This window comes from Populus trichocarpa, chromosome 3 (assembly GCF_000002775.5).
Source record: "Populus trichocarpa isolate Nisqually-1 chromosome 3, P.trichocarpa_v4.1, whole genome shotgun sequence".
Lineage (NCBI taxonomy): Eukaryota > Viridiplantae > Streptophyta > Magnoliopsida > Malpighiales > Salicaceae > Populus > Populus trichocarpa.
The window spans coordinates 1,714,451-1,739,320 of record NC_037287.2 but is presented as its reverse complement, the minus strand read 5'-3'; the positions used below and the strand labels follow the sequence as shown (position 1 = coordinate 1,739,320).

At 37.0% G+C, this 24,870-nt stretch overlaps 1 protein-coding gene and 2 long non-coding RNA genes across 5 annotated transcripts; 1 reads left to right on the top strand and 2 right to left on the bottom strand.

Annotated features, from left to right (window-relative positions):
* Positions 1-8,469: 8,469 nt before the first annotated feature.
* On the bottom strand, positions 8,470-9,262 carry LOC112326855 (uncharacterized). Its single transcript, XR_002980817.2, has 2 exons — positions 9,182-9,262; positions 8,470-8,833 (listed from the first exon to the last, which is right to left on the bottom strand). It is a non-coding gene; the product is annotated as an uncharacterized LOC112326855 (long non-coding RNA).
* A 4,669-nt stretch (positions 9,263-13,931) lies between these two features.
* LOC127905087 (putative disease resistance protein RGA1) lies at positions 13,932-20,484 on the top strand. Its single transcript, XM_052451416.1, has 3 exons — positions 13,932-14,069; positions 14,618-14,803; positions 17,146-20,484. The coding sequence occupies exons 1-3, from the start codon at positions 13,932-13,934 to the stop codon at positions 20,482-20,484; spliced, it is 3,663 nt and encodes a 1,220-aa protein (XP_052307376.1).
* A 659-nt stretch (positions 20,485-21,143) lies between these two features.
* Positions 21,144-24,796, bottom strand: LOC112326854 (uncharacterized). 3 transcript variants are annotated; one of them, XR_008058726.1, is made up of 4 exons: positions 24,660-24,796; positions 23,973-24,044; positions 22,850-23,396; positions 21,144-22,648 (listed from the first exon to the last, which is right to left on the bottom strand). It is a non-coding gene; the product is annotated as an uncharacterized LOC112326854 (long non-coding RNA). The 3 variants fall into 3 exon arrangements; XR_008058725.1 differs by lacking the exon at positions 24,660-24,796 and adding an exon at positions 24,448-24,625; XR_008058724.1 differs by lacking the exon at positions 24,660-24,796 and having other exon boundaries at positions 23,973-24,436.
* Positions 24,797-24,870: the final 74 nt, after the last annotated feature.

Sequence of the window (24,870 nt, the reverse complement as noted above, 5' to 3'; positions counted from 1 at the left end):
TCCATTATGAAAATAACAGCCAAATAATATAAGCCAATTGATAATATGAATCATATGTCATAGATATAAAACCCAATCCTGGGATCAACTAAGAACAAGATTTGAGTCACAAATTGAAAGAATCAACCCAAGTTGACCCCCAAATTTATTTTAATAAAGGATAAAAACAATATTGTTTTGAGCAACAGATTGAAAGTTGGGTCCCGGATCAACCCGAGTTTATTTTTCAACATAAAGACAAACTTTCAACTCTTGATATTACTCGAAAAAATGATCCCAATATCGAGTCTTAAGTCAACCTAGCAGGCTAATCTAGATTTTTTTTCAACTAGGATGTACATGATGCACAAGTCAAATGACTTGAACAAAAGGAGTGATCCAAATCAAATATTAAATTAAGAAGCTAAAAAATAAATACAAATCATGATATCCAATATCATGTAGCCAGGAGCTATTTTTATTTTTTTTATTACATTTATGTCAATGATTCTTTTATAAGAAAATTAATAATTTAAATTTTATAAAAAAGTAATTTGTTGGTATAATTTATTTTTCTCAACAAAAAAATTATAACTTTTTTATAACAATGTACTTAGTTTAATAGAAACCAAGGTGATTAGAATTAATATCCAATAAACGAATAAAACCGAAAAACAATAAAAAAAAAGCAACTTAATGCTATCCTCTTTTTTTTTTGACAATTTATTTATCAAAATGTTTATTTATTGAAGCAAAAAATTAATAGAATCATAGAAATAATTTTTTTAAAAAACATATTCCGTGAATATATTAAAAAACGTAAGAATAATATACTAAAACTTTTTTTTTATTTAATCATATAATAATTTTTAAAGAAAATGTGTAAAAATCTAAAAAAAAAAATTTCATAAAAAACTAAAGAAATCACAAAGGATTGCACAAAAAAACTCAACAATGTTTTTAAAATACTATAATATATTATTTTTAATATGTTTTAAGTTATTTATTTTAATTAAAAAAAAGAATAACATAATAGACCATGGGCTTAAATGACCTAACACACCTAACCCATTTAAAAAAATAGCTATGCACGTGGCCTGTAAGACTATATCCATGTACCTAGCCTGTTTTTTTAGGTAAAAGAAGCAAATGAACGATATGTTATCCATTTATTTTTTTGGTTTTTTTGTTGTACAATGCACACCTATTTTTTTTATAAATAAAATAGAAAGCATAAAATGTTGTCTAAATTGCCTTGAAAGGTGGTTAAAAAATTATTTATTTTTTAACTTAGTTTCACATAAAAAAAACCTAACAAGCATCATTATAATGTCAATTAATCAATATCTCAACTCAAAACACTATTAAAATTATTTAAAAACATAAAATCAAACTAAAAAAAATAATCTCCCAACCCCGACCTCCCTTTTCAAGCAAGATAATAGACTAAAAGCACCTTCAAGAAATTTTTCTTATCTAATGGAACCTGTTGACACCAAGATCTAGTTTTTTTGTTGTCGGAATGTAATCAACCGATAATTTTCTCTCTCCATCATTTTATGACGAGTTTTCCTCACCTTTCTTAAACTTAGGAATTGAAAAATGAACTTGTAGACTACAATGAAAATTCCAAAAACAAAAAGGATTGAAATGGATGAAGAAGGAATTTTATATTTTGGTAATTGCTCTTTTAATTGTCTTTCTTTCACAATTTCAAACCATCTCATGAGCTTATACTAAAAAGGGATTCAGTAAAAAAAGACTAAAACTGAAGAAAAAAAAGAGTTACGGTAACCACCAAACTTAGTTCGGTTAGTATATTTAGTAATAGTAATATGTACATGATACTTAAGGAGACATCCTTACCAAGCCCATAATTTGTCACACTAATCATATTAACCCTTTCAAACAAAAACCATAATTTGTATAAATATCTCTGATAGGTATTTCAGAACTCCTCCTAATTCAAGGATCTAAACAACTAGACGTCCTTCCTGCTCAACACAGTTGAATTCAAAGTTTATGACTCCGATGATGACTCTAATTTCAATAATTTCACACCCATCCTAACCGGTAAGCTAGGATTCACAAACATTTATTCAGGACCAGCTCACTGACACACAGTTTTACACAAAGCTTCAAAGGATCCTATAAATATTCAAAGGATGAGGTTAAGACCGTGAATGTGCAAGGAAGAGAGGATGGATCTTAACTCACATGAAACTCCCCACGTGCTTGTGCCTCCTTAACTCTCTTCTCATACTCATCTTCCACGTTATTGATTTTTTCTTCATGTCACCATCTTCTTCTCCTTCCCAGCCAAAGCCTCCAATAGATCTGGATACTAGTGGGGGAATTTTTTCCTCTTCCATGATCTTCATGATTTCTTCAACACTTTGAAGAGAAAAGGTGGGATTTTCTCTCCTGTAGTACATGGCCTGAGCTGCTTCTGTCAGTTCCCTTGGCAAGTTCTTCAAGAACCATGGATGGCTCTTAATTTCTTTAATGGTGATCCTCTATAAGAACACGTATGGTTTAGAAACGTAGATACTCAGTTTCGGCAGTCATTACAAAGAAAGTGATAAAAACAGAACATGAAATGATAACGATGGATGATCAAAGGCTGTGAGCTACTATGTTGCATTTGCACATCCTGAAGGAAGTCATGGAATGGTTATTCATAAAGAAGCAGAGAAGTAGAGATAATTTCCTTTGATAATTATTCAGTATTCTTGTTACTGTTTAAATACAGGTTTGCATGAGCTACAAATTACCTAGTTTGTTACATTAGCTAAGGATAAAGGATAAGAAACTATTTTGAATTATTGTTGTCGGTTTACAAGCTGAAGTAGTCAACTTGTATTGAGTGGATTGTGGATATTCTTTACACGCCCCCGCAAGATGGTGCTCCCATCGGAGATACCAATCTTGGATAATAAAAAGGAGAGTCATTGTCTGGATAAAGGCTTTCTTAAAGCATCGGCCAGCTGATCAGCAGTAGCAACATGGGAGACACGTAGAGAACCGTGAGCCACTTTGTCACGAACAAAGTGAAAATCAATAGCAATATGCTTCATGCGAGAGTGAAACACTGGGTTGGCACAAACATAATTAGCACCAATGTTATCACAATATATAACCGGGGTGCATGGGAGAGGAAATTGGAGTTCTGTCAGGAGAGATTGAACCCATGCAAGTTCTGCAGCTGTGGTAGCAATAGCCCGTTACTCAGCTTCTGTGGAAGACCGTGCAACAGACCTTTGTTTTCGGGAACTCCATGAGATTGGATTGTTGCCAAGAAAGATTACATAAGCAGTGGTTGAAGTTCGATCATCTAAATTCCCAGCCCAATCAGCATCAGATAACGCATGCAATGAAGGATTACGATGCCTGCGAAGATGTAGATCGTGAAAGATGGTGCCTTTAAGATATCGTAGTAGACATTTAGTGGCAATCCAGTGGGATTTGGTAGGGCAATGCATGAATTGAGAGAGCTTGTTGACAGTGAAAGATATATCTGGCCGAGTGAGATTTAGGTATTGCAGTGCCCCAATGACACTCCTATATTTAGTGGCATTTGCAGGAGGTGAACCATCTTTAAGAACAAGGGAGCTTGTGGTAGTGAGAGGAGTGCCAACCTTTTGAGCACCTTCCATGCGGGTGCGAACTAAGAGATCACAAATATATTTGTGCTGTGAGAGAAACAGACCTGAGGAGGTGGGAAGCACTTCAATACTAAGGAAGTAATGTAGTGAGCCGAGATCTTTGACTGAGAATTTTGTTGATATAGCTGCAATGAATCTAGCAATGGAAGAAGGATCACTGCAGTGACAACTAAATCATCAACGTATACCAGAAAATCGATGAGCTGTGCATTGTGATTATATATAAATAAAGAAGGATCAGAAACTACATTGGTAGAGGGGTTGCCTGATTCACCAGTCTTTCCTCCAGACTCATCAGTAGGGTTAAAAGGTCGTAATTGCACGGATCAAGCAAGTTCAAATTGAAGTAACATAAAACCTATTAGCCCAAAAGCTCCGTGGAGAGCTACAAAAGTCCACAAGCCACCTGTAAAACCATAAGATAGCAGAAAAGAGCGAAGCTCATGATACCAAGCCTGTGGGGCTTGTCTGAGACCATAAAGGTCTTTACGAAGCTGGCAGACATGAGTGGGAAATTATGAATCAGTAAAACCTGGAGGCTGAGACATAAACATTGCTTCAGACAGTGTACCATGAAGAAATGCGTTATTGATATCTAGTTGGCGAAGTGGCTAGTTATTGGCAACAGCAAGGCTAAGAACAATTCGGATTGTTGTGGGCTTGATGACAGGACTGAAAGTTTCTTTATAATCAATGCCCGGTTGCTGGTGAAAACCTTTTGCAACTAAACGTGCTTTGTAACGATCAACTGCGCCATCTGAGTTGCGTTTGATTCTGAAAACCCATTTACAACCAACCAAGTTTGTGGATGAAGAGGGTGGGACAAGATCCCACGTGCCATTATGTAGTAAGGCATTGAATTCATCCGACATGACAGTTTGCCATTTTGGGTCACGAAGAGCCTGTGAAGCAGAGGAGGGTTCTTCTATGTCAGGGAGGTTATATCTGGTGGTGGCATTAAGGTGACGGTTTGGTCTAAAAAAGCCATTTTAGGAGCGAGTTTGGTTGAGGTGTGAAGATGAGGTATTGATTGGATTGGATATGTTCGTAGGAAGTGGAGATGGGAGGATATTAGAAGGAACCATTGTGGCAGTAGCTTCAGTGCCCAAAGAAGATGATATGGATGGAGATCGTGGAGCTGTGCATGAGACTGGGGTTGGTGATCGCAATGGTTAGTGTTGCATGAAGCCAGTGATGAGTGGGACAATGATGGGAGATAAGTCATCCGATAGATGTGAAGAATTGATAATGGAAGGGGATTGTTGGGTAGAGGAGAGGGATGGAAAGACGGATTCATCAAAGACCACATGACGGGTTAGAAAAATATGATTTTTTAAGGGATCAAAACATTTGTAAGCACTTTGGGTGAGGGAATAGCCTAGGAAAATACAGGGATGGGAACATGGTTCAAGTTTGTGATTGTTGTAGGGACGTAACCAAGGAAAACATAAACAACCAAAAACACGGAGTTTGGAGTAGTTTGGAACTTCACCAAAAAAAGCGTGAAAGGGGGAACGATTATTTAGAATAGGTGTGGGAAGATGATTTATAAGGTAGGTGGCAGTTTGGAAGGCATGAGACCAAAACTTAAGAGGAAAATTAGACTGGTGAAGAAGAGTTAGACCGGTTTCAACGATATGGCGATGACGACGTTCGACAATGCCATTATGTTGAGGTGTATGAGGTGGCGTCATGAGATGAGAGATGCCAAATTTTGCTAAAAAAGGTTTGAGTTTTTGAATCTCACCCCCACCGTCTGAATAAATGGAATTATTTTGGTTTTGAAGTAATTTTCCACAAGATTTTTGAAGGTTGGAAAAATAGTGAACACATTAGATTTGTATTTAATGGGATAAAGCCAAATGTATTTAGTGAAATGATCCACAAAAATAACAAAATATTTGTTTTGATCAATGGATTCAACAGAGGCAGGACCCCAGACATCAGTGTAAATGATTTCAAGAGGACTATGACTTGTAAGAGACGACATTGTAAATGGAAGCTTGTGACTTTTATTACATTGGCGAGATGAGCACAATGTTGAACACATATTTTTTGATGTGACAGGTAAAGAAAAATTCTTGAGAAGAGATTGAATTGTGCGAGAAGAGGGATGACCGAGCTGTTTATGCTACTCATTTACTGATGTTTTGACACCAATCATAGCAGACGGTTGCACATGTACAGTTAAAGGCCATTCATAAATATCATTCTTATTCGGGCATTGAAGAAGAGTCTGCCTCATGCGTAGGTCCTTCACAGAAAAATGAGAGGGAAAGAATTCAATGGAAGTTAGATGTTGTTTGCAAAATTAAGAAACAGACACCAGATTTTTTTGAATTGAAGGAACACATAGAACATTAGAGAGAGTGAAGGGAGAAAGTGTAGTGGAACCAGAATGAGAGATACGCAAACCTGTACCATCACCAATGAGTATTGAATCAGGACCATCATAGGATGAGTGAAAGGAAAGGTTGTGAAGATAAGAGGTGACATGATTTGTGGCAGCAGAATCCAGGAGCCAAGGTTGTCTAGGGGCAGTGTTTGTGGTGGTGCAGTGAGCAACAGGTGAGGGACCGGGAAGACCCTTTGTAAGTAGACATTGCTTTGCACTATGACCTTGTTGGTCACAGAATTGACAAACACCTCTGTAGCCATGTCGTTGATAGTTGTTACGATTGGATTGTCAGGGAGAAGCCTGCTGAGGAGAAGAAGACTGACGAGGAGTTGACCATGAGGTTTGAGAATGAAAGTGATGTGGAAAAACAACTTTGCGATTAGATGACCAAAAGGTGACATTCTTATATCTAACAACTTGTGGTCAAAAGGTGACATGGATCGAGCCCACCAACCACCCTATCAATCCTCTCCCACATTTCCTACGAACACATCCTTATCGCACAAGACGCATTCCGGCAAAGAAAATACATCAATGGCTCTAAAAATTTCCAGCTCAAAAGCTAGTGCCTAATGCCTAGGTAAGAAAAGGCAGTCAAAAGCATTACCATTTTCATAAAAGGAAAACTCTTCTGTGAAAACATACCTTAATATGGGGTCTGCAAAAACTGGAGTTAGAAGGTGAGAGTTTGAGCTTCAAAGAATGGGAGAACTTGTTCAAGTGTTTAAGCCTTGGCATCCCATTGATATAAAGTTTCAAAGGAGAATACATGCAGCAGCAGGAGGGGATGCCCCGTAAGAAAACATGTGGAAAGGAGCCTGGGGGATCTTAACATGTTAGTTTTGGCTTATAAAGAGGAACACAATCACTCCAAAATTGCATCTCAATCTCCCAACATGATGCTTCGTATTTAACAACCAAATCAAACCATAGGACAACAGTATTTTCCAAGCTAGAACTCTTTGCACTAGCAGAGTAAGTTTCTTCTACTCAATGTTCCCTTAAAAAAAGATCCCATGATTTTTAACTTCTAGGTTATTGCTTCTTCTTCATCAATGTCTAATTGTATATATGCTCTCTCAAGATTTTATAATAGAGGCTCATTTGCTTTATGCACGACTGAATTTTTCAAGTCTGGTTTTCCAATATCTTTCACCTCAAAAGAAACAATAATTTAACCAGGATTTTTGTCATATGCTTATCAAAATTACATAAACAAAGATCACAACAAAAGCACATGTGCTGCACAACAGGCTGGAAAATTCAAGGAAAATAACAAAAAAAAATGAAAAAGAGGAGAATAAAGGCCTCTTAAAAAATCTAATTATAGGGCCCGAGATCGCTAACAAAGTACCAACATAAACAACACCTTGCAGTCATAAATCTAGTGATGAATAGGACACTGAGCCAGCAAAATAATACGAAATGTTGGATAAAAAACAAAAAGGGTATAAGAGTGCATGCACATTGTATAAGAGAAAACAACTGCGGCAGCAAAAAAAACACAAAAAGAACTGCTTCCGGGGTAAAAATAGAGGCTGGGAGCATAACAACTATGTAGAAGTAAACTTAAAAGAAAGATGGATGCGGATTGAGCAAAGGAGGGGTACTTAAAGTAACAACTATGAGAAGCTAAGAACATGTATAAGCGAAAGAAAAAAAGTGAGATGTACTGTCAGATCCTTGAAAAAAGACCAAGAAGCTGATCCTAGCAGAGTTGACAGCAAAACAATAAGGCAAGTGATAGATGTTCGACAATAAAAATTAGAAAACAAAGGTAAAGGAAGAGGAAAGACGAGTAGAACAAAAGAAAAGAAAACAACATTAAACTAAAGAAAAGTCAGCAATCATATAGGAAGATGGATGGACGCAAGAAAAAGACTCTGGAGAACATCAACAAACTTCTCAGGCGCAGGAGGAAAAGGGCGCAGTGCGTGGGAAAGAACCAATGTAGTTGTCCAGCTGGAACTTCTGCAAATGAGAAGGGCGAGAAAATCCATTTAAAAACAACACAAATGTAGACATAAAAGTTGAAAGATAATCCAAAAGGCACAGATCCAAAAAAAAGACAGCAGCCAAATTTGAAACTAGATCAACACAAGCTCACCAAAACCACAGGTGAAGCCATTCTAATGAAAAGCTCTAAGAGAAGCAACCAAGAACCCACCACTGTCAACTACAGAAACAGGGGAAAGGCAGAGAAAGATAAGAAAAAGAAGCAAAGGCCTGCAAATGAAAAACCTGCAAAGAAGGGGACAACTAGATCAATTGAATAACAACACCATCACAAAACTAGCAATATTTAAATAGATCGAAAAGCCAACGAATAAAAAGAAAGACAACAACCACGAAAGAAAGATGGAAAGATGGACATAGACCTTTTTTCCAAGGATCGATTGAAATGAAAATTGATGAGAAAGAAAACCAAAATAATACGCTGCATTCTTTCGCTTCAATGTATAAATAATTTAGTTCTTGAATAACAACAGCCAAACACCAAACATTTGGCGACTGACTTAAACATAGAACTGTAGACAACTAGAGAGAATGAGGGAGAGGGAACCAAGAGAGGTGGTACATATATGACTCCAACTGACTCCAAGTCAAGATTTGCTAGAAAGTAGTAAACACATCAACGTAGACCAAAATCTTTAGCATCAGCATGTGATGCGACCCCTTCATGTACAAATGGTCACTTTCTTCTCATATTTAATGCCACAATGCATACACCTCAGCCTTGTCAGAAGCTACAAAGACAAGAATCTCCAGAAGTGAAACCACTTTCTATTTCCTGTCCAAACAAATGAAATAAATCAATTTATTAAGACATCAATCATGTGTAATCACTTTTCATATAAGAAGCATATATATTGAGAACAATATGCTTAAAAAATTCATAATTTGAGCCAATAAAAAAATGTGGCAAAATCAATATAATATGCCTAGCCAAGCAAGCTATTATATGGCCAGTTCTCTTTTTTAAAGAAATTTTTTCAGCACCCAGCCAGCCACAACCAAGAGCAACAAACTTGAAGTCTAGAACATCCACAAAGGAAGAACATGACAAAACAACTCATGAATGCACTAATCTTTAAAGAAAAAAAAATAGTTGCAAAAGGACCTCAATTATTGATCTTACCAGCAAAATAAAACCACATAAGCTCACCCAACAAAGTTGGAAACGCAGGAGAAGAGGCCCCACACAAAAAACCTAGCAAACAAAACAATAAAAAAAAACGAAGAAAAAACACCAAATAGGGATTGCAAGAGCAAAAAATAACCAAAAGGTAAAACAGATGCAGAGCAAATAGATCAAAACAACCAATATAGCCACCGCCCAAAAACATTCAACAAAGATTAGCAAAACCAATTTTCACAGCCATACAATCAAAATAAAAAATTAGCAATGAACAGAGATTGCCAAGAGAAAAAAAAATAAAGAACCAAAACCAAGAATAAACACCATAGAGAAAACAACCAAAAAACAATGCAAGAAAGAAACTGAGAGAGCACACAACCATATTTTTCAGGGGGGAAAAACAACTAATCATTTATCCGTTACTCTTTTAAAGAACAAAATTAGACAACTTGACACGATGAGAAAGAAGCTAATCAGGGCAGTAGCTATGATAGCCATAGCAAACATGGCAGCCCATCCTAAAACGAAGTGAAATGGAGTGGTAAGGGTGTGTGGGAAATTAATAAAAAAAGCAAATAAAATGAAACTGAAAATAAAGCTTTACCAAACCTGGCTGCATGAAGACCATACCTAGCCACTAACCCATAAAGAAGATGGAATGGCCAGGCCCTAGGAAACCAGTCCCAGATGAATAGGACGCTCAATCAGCTCTTCCCCCGACACAAATTATAATATGAATAACTTGTCAAATTGAAGCGTTTTTCATGGGCAATCATTACAGTGCACCAATCCAGGAATAACTAACCTGCAAATCAGAGAAAAAAACAGCCACATCAGCAATGAGATGTCTCAAAAAAGCAAACCGAAAACTCAATAAAAAAAGAAAGAGGAGAAGGGCTGAGAAGCTGCGTTAACCTTGCGCGCCAGAAGGCCAAAAAGAAGCCATCCTGCAACATGAAAAGAGCTCTGTCCCTGGTGCCTTCGATCTAGAATTAACAGAGAAGCGCGGGAAAAACGGGTTAAGACTTAAGCTTAAGCCAGCCAGGGAAAAAAAATATTGCAACAAAGGAGAAGATGAGCTGAGCCCGAAATGCAATAGCTCCAGCCCAGCCCATGCAAGGGGAAACCAAACTGACACATACGCCCTAGCTTAAATGAGAAGGGAGATGACCCCCAAACAAAGTCTCTGACCGACGCTCATCAATAGCAGCTGAGCAGAAACGAGGTTGTTGGCAAGCGTTCTGATGAACAATTAATTATATCTTGTACAGTGAAATCAACGAATCTTTTTATGTAATTCCTCCTGGTTTAGGCCGTTTGTCCTTTCTCAATACCCTCTTATTGAGTGGAAACCTTTTGAGAGGGCAGATTCTTCCTAGCCTAGGAAACTTTGAAAAGCTCCAGCAATTTAGTTAAGAAAGAATTTCATTATCAGGTCTGATCCCAGCCACTTTCCAGAATCTCCTTAGTCTGCAATATCTTGATTTGAGTTCCAATTTACTATCTGGGTTGATTCCATATGTTCTGGGGCACTTTCAAAACCTGTCCCAAAACCAGTTGTCAGGGCTGTTGCCAATTTCATTGTTCAGCTTGGTCAAAGAACCATGATTGAAAATCCCAAAATAAAGCTGAGAACACAAAACTATAAACACCCAGAAACAGAGTTTGTTCAAAAATCAACCGGGATACTCAATTTCTTCAAAAAAATCAAAGAACCCATAATTTTAAAACCCAATATCAATTCAAGCACACAAAAATAGATAAACCCAGAAATTGATTTAAAAAAATCAAACAAATCATAACTACTTAGAGATTTTAAGAATGAGAATAAAAGGAGAAGTGTTGCGTGTCTGATTGAGTGGGAACCAATCTGGATAACATCCAGAGGTGCCTTAGTGATGGAAATGGCTGGTAGCCAAGTTCCAGTCATGGTGTTTACAGGTTAGTGAGCAGATGGAAGAAGAAGAGAGAGATAGAAGCAGAATTCCACGAATTCAGCTCAACATTCATTCATTATGTTAATTATTATCCTTCTCCAATTCTGTTACAGATCTTATATATGAAGATAACTTTCTATATTCTTGCTATTGGCCATACGTGGCATCTTTTCTTAACAAACCCTGCACTAATAAAACTCTTGTATAGCTATAACTAAATCATAATGGTCATATTGTCTAAGGTTCATTTGATTTGAAAACAACCTTATGTCCAGTGCAATTCTTTCCTCCCCTCGAATCAAACTTGACTTGTGACAAGAAGGAAATTTCAGTTATGACAGTTGTAAAATGACGCCAATGGTTGGTTTAGGTTTTGGTATGAGAGGGAAATCATTTTGACATGGAAAGATGACTTGGATTTCCTATTCACCATTGGATTTTTCTCATGGTTTTATATCAATAGCTTAGATTTAATCTCATTTTTGGCTTGCCGTCCAAGAAACCCTCGCAAAGTACATGGAAATGGAACCCCAAAACCTAGAGGTATTTATGATAATTAATTAGTATTTAGTAGTTTTATAAACCATATTTTTATCTTTTACAATTGACTATTTTATCAAGTTTGTAAGTAATTTAGTCATTTCCTTACATTGCAGTTATAGCGTGTCTATTTGGGTAGATTCCATTACACCTAAAGTTTAAGTTTTTTTAAAGATTCATATAGAAATTGATACAATTTTAATACAAAGACTTGTCCAGAAAAATTATTATCAAACTCCAATTTTAATGGCAAGGTGCGCCAACACTGTAAATTGAAGGGACAATTTAAACTCTCATCAATCAAAGTTGAAAATTCATACCTAAACTCTCATCAATCAAAGTTGATGCAAGATTCAAATCAAGCTGAAAATTCATACCTAAACTCTCATCAATCAAAGAAGATGGAATGGGCCATCGAAACCAAATCCAGTTGAAGAGGCAAGCACGTTCGTCTAGCACCCATCCCAACAAAACAGAACCCTAAACATCCTGCACAACTTGCTAAGATGGGAGCGTCTTTCATGGGCAGCGATCCCAGAGCATCAATCAAGCGAGGAAGACTAGTGAATCAAACCTAGAATTCATCCAATCAGCACCCACCCCTAGAAACAGCAAGCCGAAATAGCAGCCAGGGATGGCAGTAAAAAAAAAGTTAGCAAGGCGCGCCAACACTGTAAATTGAAAGGACAAAGAGATGCACTCCCATTGGTGGCTTCAATTGAGAGAGAAGGGCAGGGCGGGAAACCACGTGAAGAGAGGCAGAGTGAAAGGCAGATGCAAAATGAGTTGATGAGTCGAACACAATAGGTAGCAGGCCCAAGCAAAAGAAACAAATAGCCCAAGAATAAAAACAATCATGCTTCCAGACCAAAGCCCACCAACATCACCCAAACAGATGGAAAAAAAAAGCCATTTTAGTCCCTAATTTTTTTTAGATAGATATTAGGTGACCAATCCCTTAAATTTTTAAAAAATATATGTTAGTACTTAACTTCATTTTTCTCTTTTTTTTTCAATTCTTTTTTGGTGAGAGGAGAGAGAGGAAGCCGTCGAATTCCAATTTAGAGAGAAAAAGTGATCGTTTGAAAAGATTTCAGCTATCAAACAGTCTTGACCATTAAAAGGTTCTTTATGATGAGGGAAGTTATGACTAGGTGTTTGTTTACCTTGAAAACACCAACAAAAATAGATCTGAGCTTCGAAATATTTTGTTTGGTGGATTTCAGGTTTTGGGTTGTTTTTTGACGGCCGTTCAAGAAGGTCTATAGGGTGCTTTCTAAGAGTTTTGAGTAAAAAATGGATATAAATTGAATTTTTGGGTAAAAATAACAAAGGACCCTGATTTTCCAACCGCCACAGTGACCGGATTCTAGGTTGTGTAAACGATGCGTTGTTTGCTGATGCAGACGTCTTTTTTTTTTGAAATGCTTAGAGTGGATGACACGTCTACTCGCCCCATTAAACTTAAAAAAATAAAGGTCTGTGCTTACGCTTGGCCTTGCAGGCCCGCATGCGGGCCATTGTTTTATTGGGTCAAGTGTTAGGCTTGACCTAATTTATTTATTTTTAATTTTTTTAAAAAAAATAATGCATTATTTGATATGTATTTTTTCAAATAAATCTTGGGTTTGTGTTTTAATTAGATTGTGATTATTTTTAAATGATATATAGATAACTTTCAAGAAATCACACCATGTTTTCAGGAGAAGTGGCAGGAAATTATTCAAATATGTTTCAAAATGAAGCTCAGATGCCACTATTCGATATCTAGTTGAATCATTTTGATTAAGATACACAGAAGGTTGCCTGCTTATAGTATCTGTATGGGGAAAACAAATTCTGATTTGCTGAGAATGATAGAGCCAGTTTGATCCTAATAGTAATTTTATTCAAGTCTAAATTGCAGCGTTGATGTGATCTGAGCAAGGCATTATAGTCTCTCTATTAAGTTTTTCTCCACCGATATAAGATTTGCATGCACAGGAAGAAAATAGCAACTTAATTAGTTGTAGTAAATTCAACAGCCTCTACAAACTCATTCCAACCTCGAAGTCGATTTTAATTCATCCAAAAAGTTTTAGAAACTTCAACAAGTCTTGAAAACTATACTGTAATTCCAGGTCTTTATTTCTTTTCTGGACCCTTTCATGGATGTCACCATCATTAATAGACTCCTCTCTCTAGAAGTCTTCATCTCTCTTTTGTATTATATCAACCATTATATGTAGAGATATAAATGATCCAAAAATCACGTAAATTTCTTGTTTTACACCATGGATCTGATGAGGACCCAGGTGGAGCAGAAATCAGCAGAAAAGAATCGGCAGCAACAGAAATTCCTGGCAGCAGATGTGTGCATGAGTCCTTGTAAGGGTGGATATGCAGCTGCTATAAGTCGGCAACCAGATGGAGTTTTCCAGTGATAATTGGACAGGGAGAAAGAAGAAGAATTCTACAAGCAACAGGAGAAGAGAAGTCCATAAATAAGAGACTTTATATGGGGGCAGAGATAGATCTTTGAGTTAAGGTGCTGATATTGCAGGCAGATGCTAAATAGAACAACAACAAAATAAATAAATTAAAAAAGAATTAAACCTAGACTACAACCTTACAAGTTCAAAGTGCTACATATTCTTGCACACAAATAATGATGGGAAGGCGTTCATCCATGACAGAATCAAATCTAGACTGGAGAATGAACTATTTGTTGATCATAATAAATCATAGGGTGGTCAGGATGCAGTCACTAATAAAATTCTATTGCTTCCAGGAAAGTAACACAGAATGATTAATTTTTTTAAATAATATATAACGATGTCGTATGACTAGATTGATTGTTTCTATGAGTTTTCTCTCCCTCCTGCGTTATGATATACGTCTTGCTTAGTTTACATGAAAAATATGTAGTAAATACAAACTCTGGTAAAAGAAAAAAATAGCTACATTGATATTCTTACAGCGGCAGCAGCAGCAAGAAGTTTCAAGCTTTGCACCGAGGCTTGTGGCCAGCGGTCCTGGCAGGGTTTCCCTGCTTCTGCTTCCTGAGTTCAAGCCTCAGCGTGCACGCCTGTCACCCCCGTGGTGTCTTCCCTGTCTACTGGGCTTGCAGGGTGTTCAGTGGGTCCGGAGATTAGTCGTGGTACGCGTAAGCTAGCCCGGACACTCCGAGTTATAAAAAAAAAAAAGAAGAAGTTTCAAGCTTTAAATTCATTTATATAAATCAACAATTCAAAAAAGAAATTACTAATTAAGAGTTTAAACTAAATTCACATAAATTTGATGAGAAATCAAGTTTTGTTATGAAATGTAAATCATTATCTAACATTAAAAGAATAATATTTTTTCTATTCAAGCTCATACTATTCTTTTTTCTAAACTTAAAAAATAATTGAGCATGAAGTTTTTTTTGGCAATATCATTAAATTCAATTAAACAATTTAATTTTGAAACTTATCGACCCGGTTTCTTGCCTAACTCAAATTTCAAATTAAACTAATTATTTAATTTAATAAGTTCAAAAATAATTTAAATAACCCGTAGAAATATGATATAATTTTAAAAAAAACTTTACCTATGAAACAATGGTGTTATGTATGATTGATTGTTTTATTTAGGTATTTTGATGTGAGCTTATGAATTAATTACTTAGTTTATTTTCTTTTTAAGATTCTCTAATATATCTTCTAGCGATTTGAAAGGTAAGGTAATCTTAATATAAAAAACAATTGAAGAGATATTACTGATGTGAAACCAGAACAAGATAAGAAGGTAGATAATAGTCAACTTAAACACCGGAGTCTAAAAGTAAGTATTTCCGGCTGTTAATATCTTGATTCGAGATTTTTGTGGTAAATTGGGACTGGGATCCACTCCCCTAAACTCTATTATTTTCTTCATCGTAAAAATATCAATCCTAGAAAGCAACCGGCCGGCCAACTGCTTCCTTTCATCAGAATACGTTACCTCAAAAAAAAAAAACAAAAACAAAAAAAAAAAAGACTTCGGCAGAGAGTAGACACAAGGTAATTTAAAAAAATGAAGGACCTGAGCAATCGGTGAGTTCACAAAAACGAGACATTTAAGTCTGTATGTTTCTGTTTTTTAAAAGTATTTTAAAAAAAATTAAATTTTTTTTATTTACTTTAAATTAATATATTTTTATTATTATTAAATTATTTTAATATACTGATGTAAAAAATAATTTTAAAAAAATAAAAAATATATATTTTAATAAAATATTTATTTAAAAAACAACCACCACATTACCACCTGTGACCAGCCAATCTAGACAAAGTCATCATTAGGTCTTGAAAATTCTGAATGGTGGTTTATAAAGTCATCATTAGGCAACGGGGCATCTCGCAGGATCACAAGGCAAACACTTCTGTAAACTATTGAGGGAATAGACTTATATAAGCACGTGGAAATGGATAATGAGGTTAAGGACTGGTGCATATGAACAAGTAGTGAATGTATGCCTTCATACTCCACCAATACCAAATCATATGACAAATCTCATCACATTGATTGAAAAAGTCCAATCCTAGAAAGCAACTGGCCGGCCAACGGCTTCCTTGTGAGCTCTCGTGTACAACTTATAAATCTCATCACATTTATATATATGCATTAAGAAATTATTAAAATATATGCTCACACCATTTTCTTGTGAGCTCTCGTGTACTAGAAAGAGTAATTAAGGAAATTCAATATACATAGATTAATAAGTTGCTTAATCTTTCAGTCTGTCCTACGTTTAATATGAACATTTTAGAGGAACTGATCTTCTCTCAGTTTTCTGATGGATCGAGGGAGGTGGCTGGCTACATATGCAGACGACGAAAGGTCTAGCAATATCCTTCTGGAGGTGGGATCTCTCATTTTCATCCCGCCTTCTAAATAGAGAGACCAAATAAGAAAGTGGAGTCTTAGAAAGGTCTTGTTTCATGGCGTAGGTGGGAACATTCATGATGTTCTGTAGCTAAAACTGTAGTGAGAAATTTACAAAAAATGTAAAAGGAAAAATCTGCAAAAAGTCGTACTAAATACAATATGCCGACAGAGGCGTGTGTGGAATTTTATTAGCCATGGCATGACAAATTGACAGTGGTGGTTCGTGGAAGATGCTGCCAACAGCCACCAATCAATTAGTATAGGGAGGAAGGGACCCTCATGCAACTTTCTCTGCTTTAATGTTCAATGCATTCCAAAATATTATAGAAGAAAAAGGAGTTAATCTTGTGTGTTTCTCATTTCCTACCAGAGCTTTTGCAGCTGGCCTTCCAATCCCCAAGCAAGTCCATTCCTTTCAGTAGCCATGGGTCATTTTCTTCGCCTTTGCATGACTAATTTGACAGCAGTGGTTCGTGGAAGATGCTGCCTCTGCCATCAATCAATTAGTACAGGGAGGGAGGGACCTCTGCTTTCAAGTTGAACGCATCTCATCATTCCAAAACACTCTTCATTTCATCTCTATTTCACAACTTTCAGACCATTCTTCTCTCTCTTTTCCTCAATCTTTCTTCTCTGATTTCCCAAAGAAAACAAGAGAATATGGCAGCAGAGCTTTTTCTTACGTTTGCCATGGAGGAGACTTTGACAAGGGTCAGTTCCATAGCTGCTGAAGGGATCAGACTTGCCTGGGGATTGGAGGGACAGCTGCAAAAGCTCAACCAGTCCTTGACCATGATCCAAGCTGTGCTCCAAGATGCAGCCAGAAGGCCAGTAACAGACAAGTCTGCGAAGCTTTGGCTGGAGAAGCTACAAGATGTAGCTTACGATGCTGAAGATGTTCTAGACGAGTTTGCTTATGAGATTCTCCGAAAAGACCAAAAGAAGGGAAAGGTACGTGACTGCTTTTCACTGCACAACCCTGTTGCATTCCGTCTGAATATGGGTCAAAAAGTTAAGGAGATCAATGGATCAATGGATGAGATTCAGAAACTTGCAATTGGCTTTGGGCTGGGAATCGCATCTCAACATGTAGAGAGTGCTCCTGAAGTTATCCGGGATATAGAGCGAGAGACAGATTCCTTGCTTGAAAGCTCAGAAGTTGTAGTAGGAAGGGAGGATGATGTCTCTAAAGTTGTGAAATTGCTGATTGGCTCGACTGATCAACAAGTTCTATCTGTTGTCCCTATAGTGGGGATGGGTGGCCTCGGAAAGACTACTATAGCAAAAAAAATTTGTGAAGTAGTGAGGGAGAAAAAGCTTTTTGATGTAACAATATGGGTTTGCGTTTCTAATGATTTTAGTAAAGGGAGGATTTTAGGAGAGATGTTGCAAGATGTTGATGGAACTATGTTGAACAATCTAAATGCAGTTATGAAAAAACTTAAGGAAAAGCTGGAAAAGAAGACATTTTTTCTTGTACTTGATGATGTGTGGGAAGGCCATGATAAGTGGAATGATTTGAAGGAGCAACTGTTAAAAATCAACAATAAGAATGGGAATGCTGTTGTTGTAACAACGCGCATTAAGGAAGTAGCGGACACGATGAAGACTTCTCCAGGGAGTCAGCACGAGCCAGGGCAACTTTCAGATGATCAATCTTGGTCCATTATCAAGCAAAAGGTGAGCAGGGGTGGACGAGAAACAATAGCTTCGGACTTGGAGTCTATTGGAAAAGATATTGCAAAGAAATGTGGAGGGATTCCATTACTTGCTAAAGTTTTGGGAGGAACTCTTCACGGAAAGCAGGCACAGGAGTGGAAGTCAATTCTAAACAGTAGAATTTGGGATTATCAGGATGGAAATAAAGTTTTGCGCATATTGAGACTCAGTTTTGATTACTTGTCATTGCCATCACTGAAAAAATGTTTTTCATACTGTTCCATTTTTCCTAAAGATTTTAAAATCGGAAGGGAAGAGCTAATTCAACTTTGGATGGCTGAAGGTTTTCTCAGGCCATCAAATGGGAGGATGGAAGATGAAGGCAACAAGTATTTCAATGACTTGCATGCAAATTCCTTTTTCCAAGATGTTGAAAGGAATGCGTATGAGATCGTAACAAGTTGCAAGATGCATGATTTTGTGCATGATCTTGCATTACAGGTCTCAAAATCAGAAACGTTAAATCTGGAGGCGGGTTCGGCTGTAGATGGTGCATCTCATATTCGTCATCTCAATCTCATTTCTTGTGGGGATGTCGAGTCAATATTTCCAGCGGATGATGCTAGAAAATTGCATACTGTTTTCTCAATGGTTGATGTATTCAATGGGTCTTGGAAATTCAAAAGTTTGAGAACTATCAAATTGCGAGGGCCTAATATCACAGAGTTACCCGATTCAATTTGGAAGCTGAGGCATTTGAGATATCTTGATGTCTCGCGTACCAGTATCAGAGCATTGCCGGAATCCATCACCAAGCTCTACCATTTGGAAACATTAAGATTCACTGATTGCAAGTCACTAGAAAAGCTTCCCAAGAAAATGAGAAATTTAGTCAGCTTGAGACATCTTCATTTTGATGATCCAAAGCTAGTGCCAGCTGAGGTGAGACTCTTAACACGCCTTCAAACTCTGCCTTTTTTTGTTGTGGGTCAAAATCATATGGTTGAAGAGCTGGGATGTTTGAATGAACTAAGAGGAGAATTGCAGATATGCAAGCTTGAGCAAGTGAGAGACAGAGAAGAAGCTGAGAAGGCAAAACTGCGTGGAAAAAGAATGAACAAATTGGTGCTTAAATGGAGCCTTGAAGGTAACCGCAATGTTAACAACGAGTATGTGCTAGAAGGCCTGCAGCCTCACGTAGACATAAGAAGCTTGACAATTGAGGGTTATGGAGGTGAATATTTCCCATCATGGATGTCTACATTGCCACTCAATAATCTGACGGTGCTGAGAATGAAAGACTGCAGCAAGTGCAGACAACTCCCAGCACTTGGATGTCTTCCTCGCCTTAAGATTCTAGAGATGAGTGGAATGCGTAATGTGAAATGTATAGGCAATGAGTTCTATAGTAGCAGTGGCGGTGCAGCAGTACTGTTTCCAGCACTAAAAGAACTCACTTTGGAGGATATGGATGGTCTTGAAGAATGGATAGTACCAGGTAGAGAAGGTGATCAAGTATTTCCTTGTCTTGAAAAGTTGAGTATTTGGAGTTGTGGCAAGTTGAAAAGCATTCCGATATGTCGTCTTTCATCTCTTGTACAATTTAGAATTGAAAGATGTGAGGAACTGGGATATTTATGTGGTGAGTTTCATGGCTTCGCGTCTCTTCAGATTTTAAGGATAGTGAATTGTTCAAAGCTGGCATCCATTCCAAGCGTACAACACTGCACAGCTCTGGTGGAATTGAGTATACAACAGTGCAGTGAGTTGATCTCAATTCCTGGTGATTTTCGAGAATTGAAATATTCTTTGAAGAGATTGATTGTTTATGGGTGTAAATTGGGAGCTCTTCCAAGCGGACTACAATGTTGCGCATCTCTAAGGAAATTGCGGATAAGGAATTGTAGAGAGCTTATCCATATCAGTGATTTACAAGAACTGTCTTCGCTTCAAGGATTAACCATTTCATCATGTGAGAAGCTCATCAATATTGATTGGCATGGTTTACGACAATTACGTTCTCTTGTTGAATTAGAAATCAGTATGTGTCCCTGTTTGAGAGATATCCCAGAGGATGATTGGTTAGGCAGCCTCACCCAACTGAAGGAATTGAGCATCGGTGGTTGTTTCTCAGAGGAGATGGAGGCTTTTCCTGCAGGATTTTTAAACTCAATCCAACACCTCAACTTGAGTGGGTCCCTTCAAAAACTACAGATATGGGGGTGGGATAAACTGAAGAGTGTACCCCCATCAACTTCAACACCTCACTGCCCTTGAGAAATTATCTATAAGGGATTTCAAGGGAGAGGAATTTGAGGAAGCTTTGCCAGAATGGTTGGCCAACCTTTCTTCTCTTCGACGTCTTGAGATTGCGAATTGCAAGAATCTCAAGTATCTGCCAAGCTCAGCAGCCATTCAACGCCTCTCCAAATTAAAGAAATTTCAGATTTGGTGGGGATGTCCACATCTCTCAGAAAATTGTAGAAAGGAGAACGGCTCTGAGTGGCCCAAGATTTCTCATATCCCAACAATCATAATAGAGCATACACGTGTACAAATAAGTTGGGATTTAAATATTTTTTTTTATTTACTTTGCATGCAGAGGATTTTTTCTATTATAACCTAAATTTGATTCCGTACACTATCACATGGCATTATTAGCTTTTACTATTCCAACATTTTTTCAAACATTTTTTCAAATTATATATTGGTAATATATTATCTAACTCCAACCATTTTGAATTTTAGCGTTGTTTATCTTTCAATGACTAACACCATGTTAGCTATTTTAACTGTTGTAGGAACCTCCAGGACGAGACGCCATGGAATCGTTATTTGAAGCTTATGCAGACTAGTGGTAATTTATTAGGATAAATGTGTGACGCACAGTTTTCTGTGGTCTTTATTGGAATGTGGATCCTCAGGTCAAGAAACACACTTCAGCTTCTATCTGTAGAATAAACCTTACAACGCAAGAATTTGGTTTAAACCTTCTTATTGAGCTCAAAACAGAAAATAGTTTTGAAGAAAAATGCTGGTTCCAAAAAAGAACTTGAGGAATGAACAATCAAACTCACCAAAATGCACAAAGAAACTTGAATCGGCAGGGATGGCTAACTGATACGATATCACAATTCACAATTTCAAGAACTAAGGCTTTATAACTACACTACTTGAAAAAGAAGCACAAGTATTACAAGGATGATCCCAGTCGTCATGGTAATGCTGTGGTAGAATGCCAAAGACCTGCTCAAAGTGGATGCAACGCTCAGCATAATGACACCCAAGATTAAGAATATCAGAAGATACAAGAAAATTGCAGAACAATAGCAAAACAAATTGCTAACATAAAAATGAAGTACCAAAAACTTGACTTGTTACTCCTGAAAACAACAGGTAGAACAGAAATGGTAAAACCAGCCCTCTTCAATCGACAGCTCAAGGGTTTCTGAGGATACACCAGCCATTCTTATATCTAACAACTTGTGGTCAAAAGGTCACATGGATCGAACCCATGTAGAAAGGAGCCTGGAGGATCCTAGCATGTTAGTTGTGGCTTATAAAGGGGAACACAATCACTCCAAAATTGCATCTCAATCTCCCAACATGATGCTTCGTATTTAACAACCAAATCAAACCATAGGACAACAGTATTTTCCAAGCTAGAACTCTTTGCACCAGCAAAGTAAGTTTCTTCTTCTGCTCAATGTTCCCTTCAAAAAAGATCTCATGATTTTTAACTTATACGTTATTGCTTCTTCTTCATCAATGTCTAATTGTATATATGCTCAGATTTTCTAATAGAGGCTCATTCGCTTCATGCACAACTGAATTTTTCAACTTCGGTTTTCCAATATCTTTCACCTCAAAAGAAAAAATCATTTAACCAGGATTTTGTCATATGCCTTATCAAATTTACATAAACAAAGATCACAACAAAAGCATATGTGATGCACAACAGGCTGGAAAATTCAACGAAAATAACAAAAAAAATGAAAAAGAGAAGAATAAAGGCCTCTTAAAAAAACCTAATTATAGGGCCCGAGATCGCTAACAGAGCACCAACATAAACAGCACCTTGCAAAGTCATAAATCTACTGATGAATAGGATGCTAAGCAAGCAAAATGAAACGAAATGTTGGATAAAAAAAGAGGTAAAACAGTGCGTGCACAATGTATAAGAGAAAATAACTGCGGCAGCAAAAAAACACAAAAGGAACTGCTTCCGGGGTAAAAATGGAGGCTGGAAGCATAACAACTGTGTAGAAGCAAACTTAAAAGAAAGGTGGATACAGATTGAGTAAAGGTGGGGGAGCGGTACTTAAAATAACAACTATGAAAAGCTAAGAACATGTATAAGCGAAAGAAAAAAAAGTGAGATGTACCATCAGATCCTTGAAAGAAGGCCAAGAAGCTGATTGAGGAGAGAATGGGCGTGATCCTAGCAGAGTTGACAGCAAAACAATAAGGCAAGTGATAGATGTTCGACAATAAAAATTAGAAAACAAAGGTAAGGGAAGAGGAAAGAAGAGTAGAATAAAAGAAAAGAAAACAACACTATACTAAAGAAAAGTCAGCAATCATATAACTGTAGACAACTAGAGAGAATAAGGGAGAGGGAACCAAGAGAGGTGGTACATACATGACTCCGACTGACTCCAAGTCAAAATTTGCTAGAAATTAGTAAACACATCAACGTAGACCAAAATCTTCAGCATCAGCATGTGATGTGACCCCTTCGTGTACAATTAGTCACTTTCTTCTTATATTTAATGCCACAACGCATACACCTCAGCCTTGTCAAAAACTACAAAGACAAGAATCTCCAGAAGGAAGCATATGCCACTTTCTATTTCCTGTCCAAACAAACTAGAACCGGTTTGAGTAAAATATATGGAAGATGAATGTGCATTTGAGAAAACATAAGCTGCACAAAATGCAATATTCCAACCCAGTTCACAATAGACCCGACTCAACAATCTCCCTACCCTAGTAAAGGGGGAAAAAAGAATAAAAACACAGTTACCAAATCAACAAAGAAAAGCAAAAAATGAAAGCAAAGGGGCTAGAAAGACCAGACAACCACGTCCATGGGACATGAACACCATGACAACAGTATAAAACAGATCTTGATAAATCAAGCTGTTAATATATCAGAGATATACAACAGAACAGAAGAACAGCAGCACCTGCAAAGAGCACCGAGTAAGAGTGAGAAAGAAGCACAATGAAGTCTGTTAACATCAAAGAGAAAACCCAGAAAAGAAAAGGGAAACCATAGCTAAAAGAAACATCAAGCAACCGATAGGTTTTATCAAAAGAGAAAAGAGCAACAAGTTGTCATAACAAATGAACTAAAAGCGACAGCTGCTTGATATTTTTTTTGCAGCCAAGACTAATTCTTAACTGCTCGCATGCTTCCCTACCAAGGAACATAAACTGATTAGCATAGGCCCATGCTCCAAAGTTGGAAATGCAGGACCAAAAGTTCCTCACAACCAACCAAAAAAAGGACCAGAGGATCCACAAGATACAGAATCACGCTTGAATGCCTAAATAAAATCTGACATCTCTGTAACCAACCATAAGTCCATTCATGACCATGATTCTAAAACACCAACACACATCTAAGTTTCAAAAAACCAAATACTAAACGTTTAGCAACCAATGAATTCTTTAAACTACTTCGTACATCATCCTTTATGAAATATGTAACCTTGGAAGTGTTGAAACATCTAGTAAAGGACCTCAATGGTTAGCCTTACCAGCAAAATAAAACCACATAAGCTCACCCAACACAGCTGGAAACGCAGGAGAAGAGGCCCCACACGGCATACCTAGTAAACAAAATCCAAAACCAAAAAAAACCAATGTATAAGATGTCAAATCTTCTGGTTAACCTATCAAAATAATAAAAAAAAAAAACCCAAAGAAAAAACACCAAATAGGGATTGTAAGAGAAAAAAATAATCAAAAGCTAAAACAGATGCAGAGCAAATAGATCAAAACAACCGATACAGCCGCCCAAAAACATTCAACAAAGACTTAGCAAAATCAATTTTCACAGCCATACTCACAATCGAAATAAAAAATTAACAATGACCAGAGATTGCCAAGAGAAAAAAAAATAAAGAACCAAAACCAAGAACAACATAGAGAAAACAATCAAAAAACAAATGCAAGAAAGAAACCAAGAGAGCACACAACCATGCTTTTCAGGAAAAAAAAAATACAACTAACCATCCGTTACTCTATTAAAGAACAAAATCAGAAAACTTGACACGATGGTAAAGAAGCTAATTAGGGCAGTAGCTATGATAGCCAAAGTAAACATGGCAGCCCATCCTAAAACGAAGTGAAAATAAATGGTAAAGGTGTGTGGGAAATAAATAAAAAAAGCAAATCAAATGAAACTGAAAATATGCTGCAAGTTAGAGAAAAAAAAGGTGAACCTTAAGGATATAACAATGGAAGAGAAAGATAGGTAGGAAGGAGAACGGTGGTTACACTCTTAGAATTTGTTAGAGGAGATGGAAAGGAGGAAGAACGAGAGGATTAGGGAGAGAATCTTGGAAAATGTCTGTCATTCATTTTTCATGCCTTTCTGTTCCAATGATCAGGGAATATAAAGACAAACTCTACTTTCCTATTGCCAGAGTGACA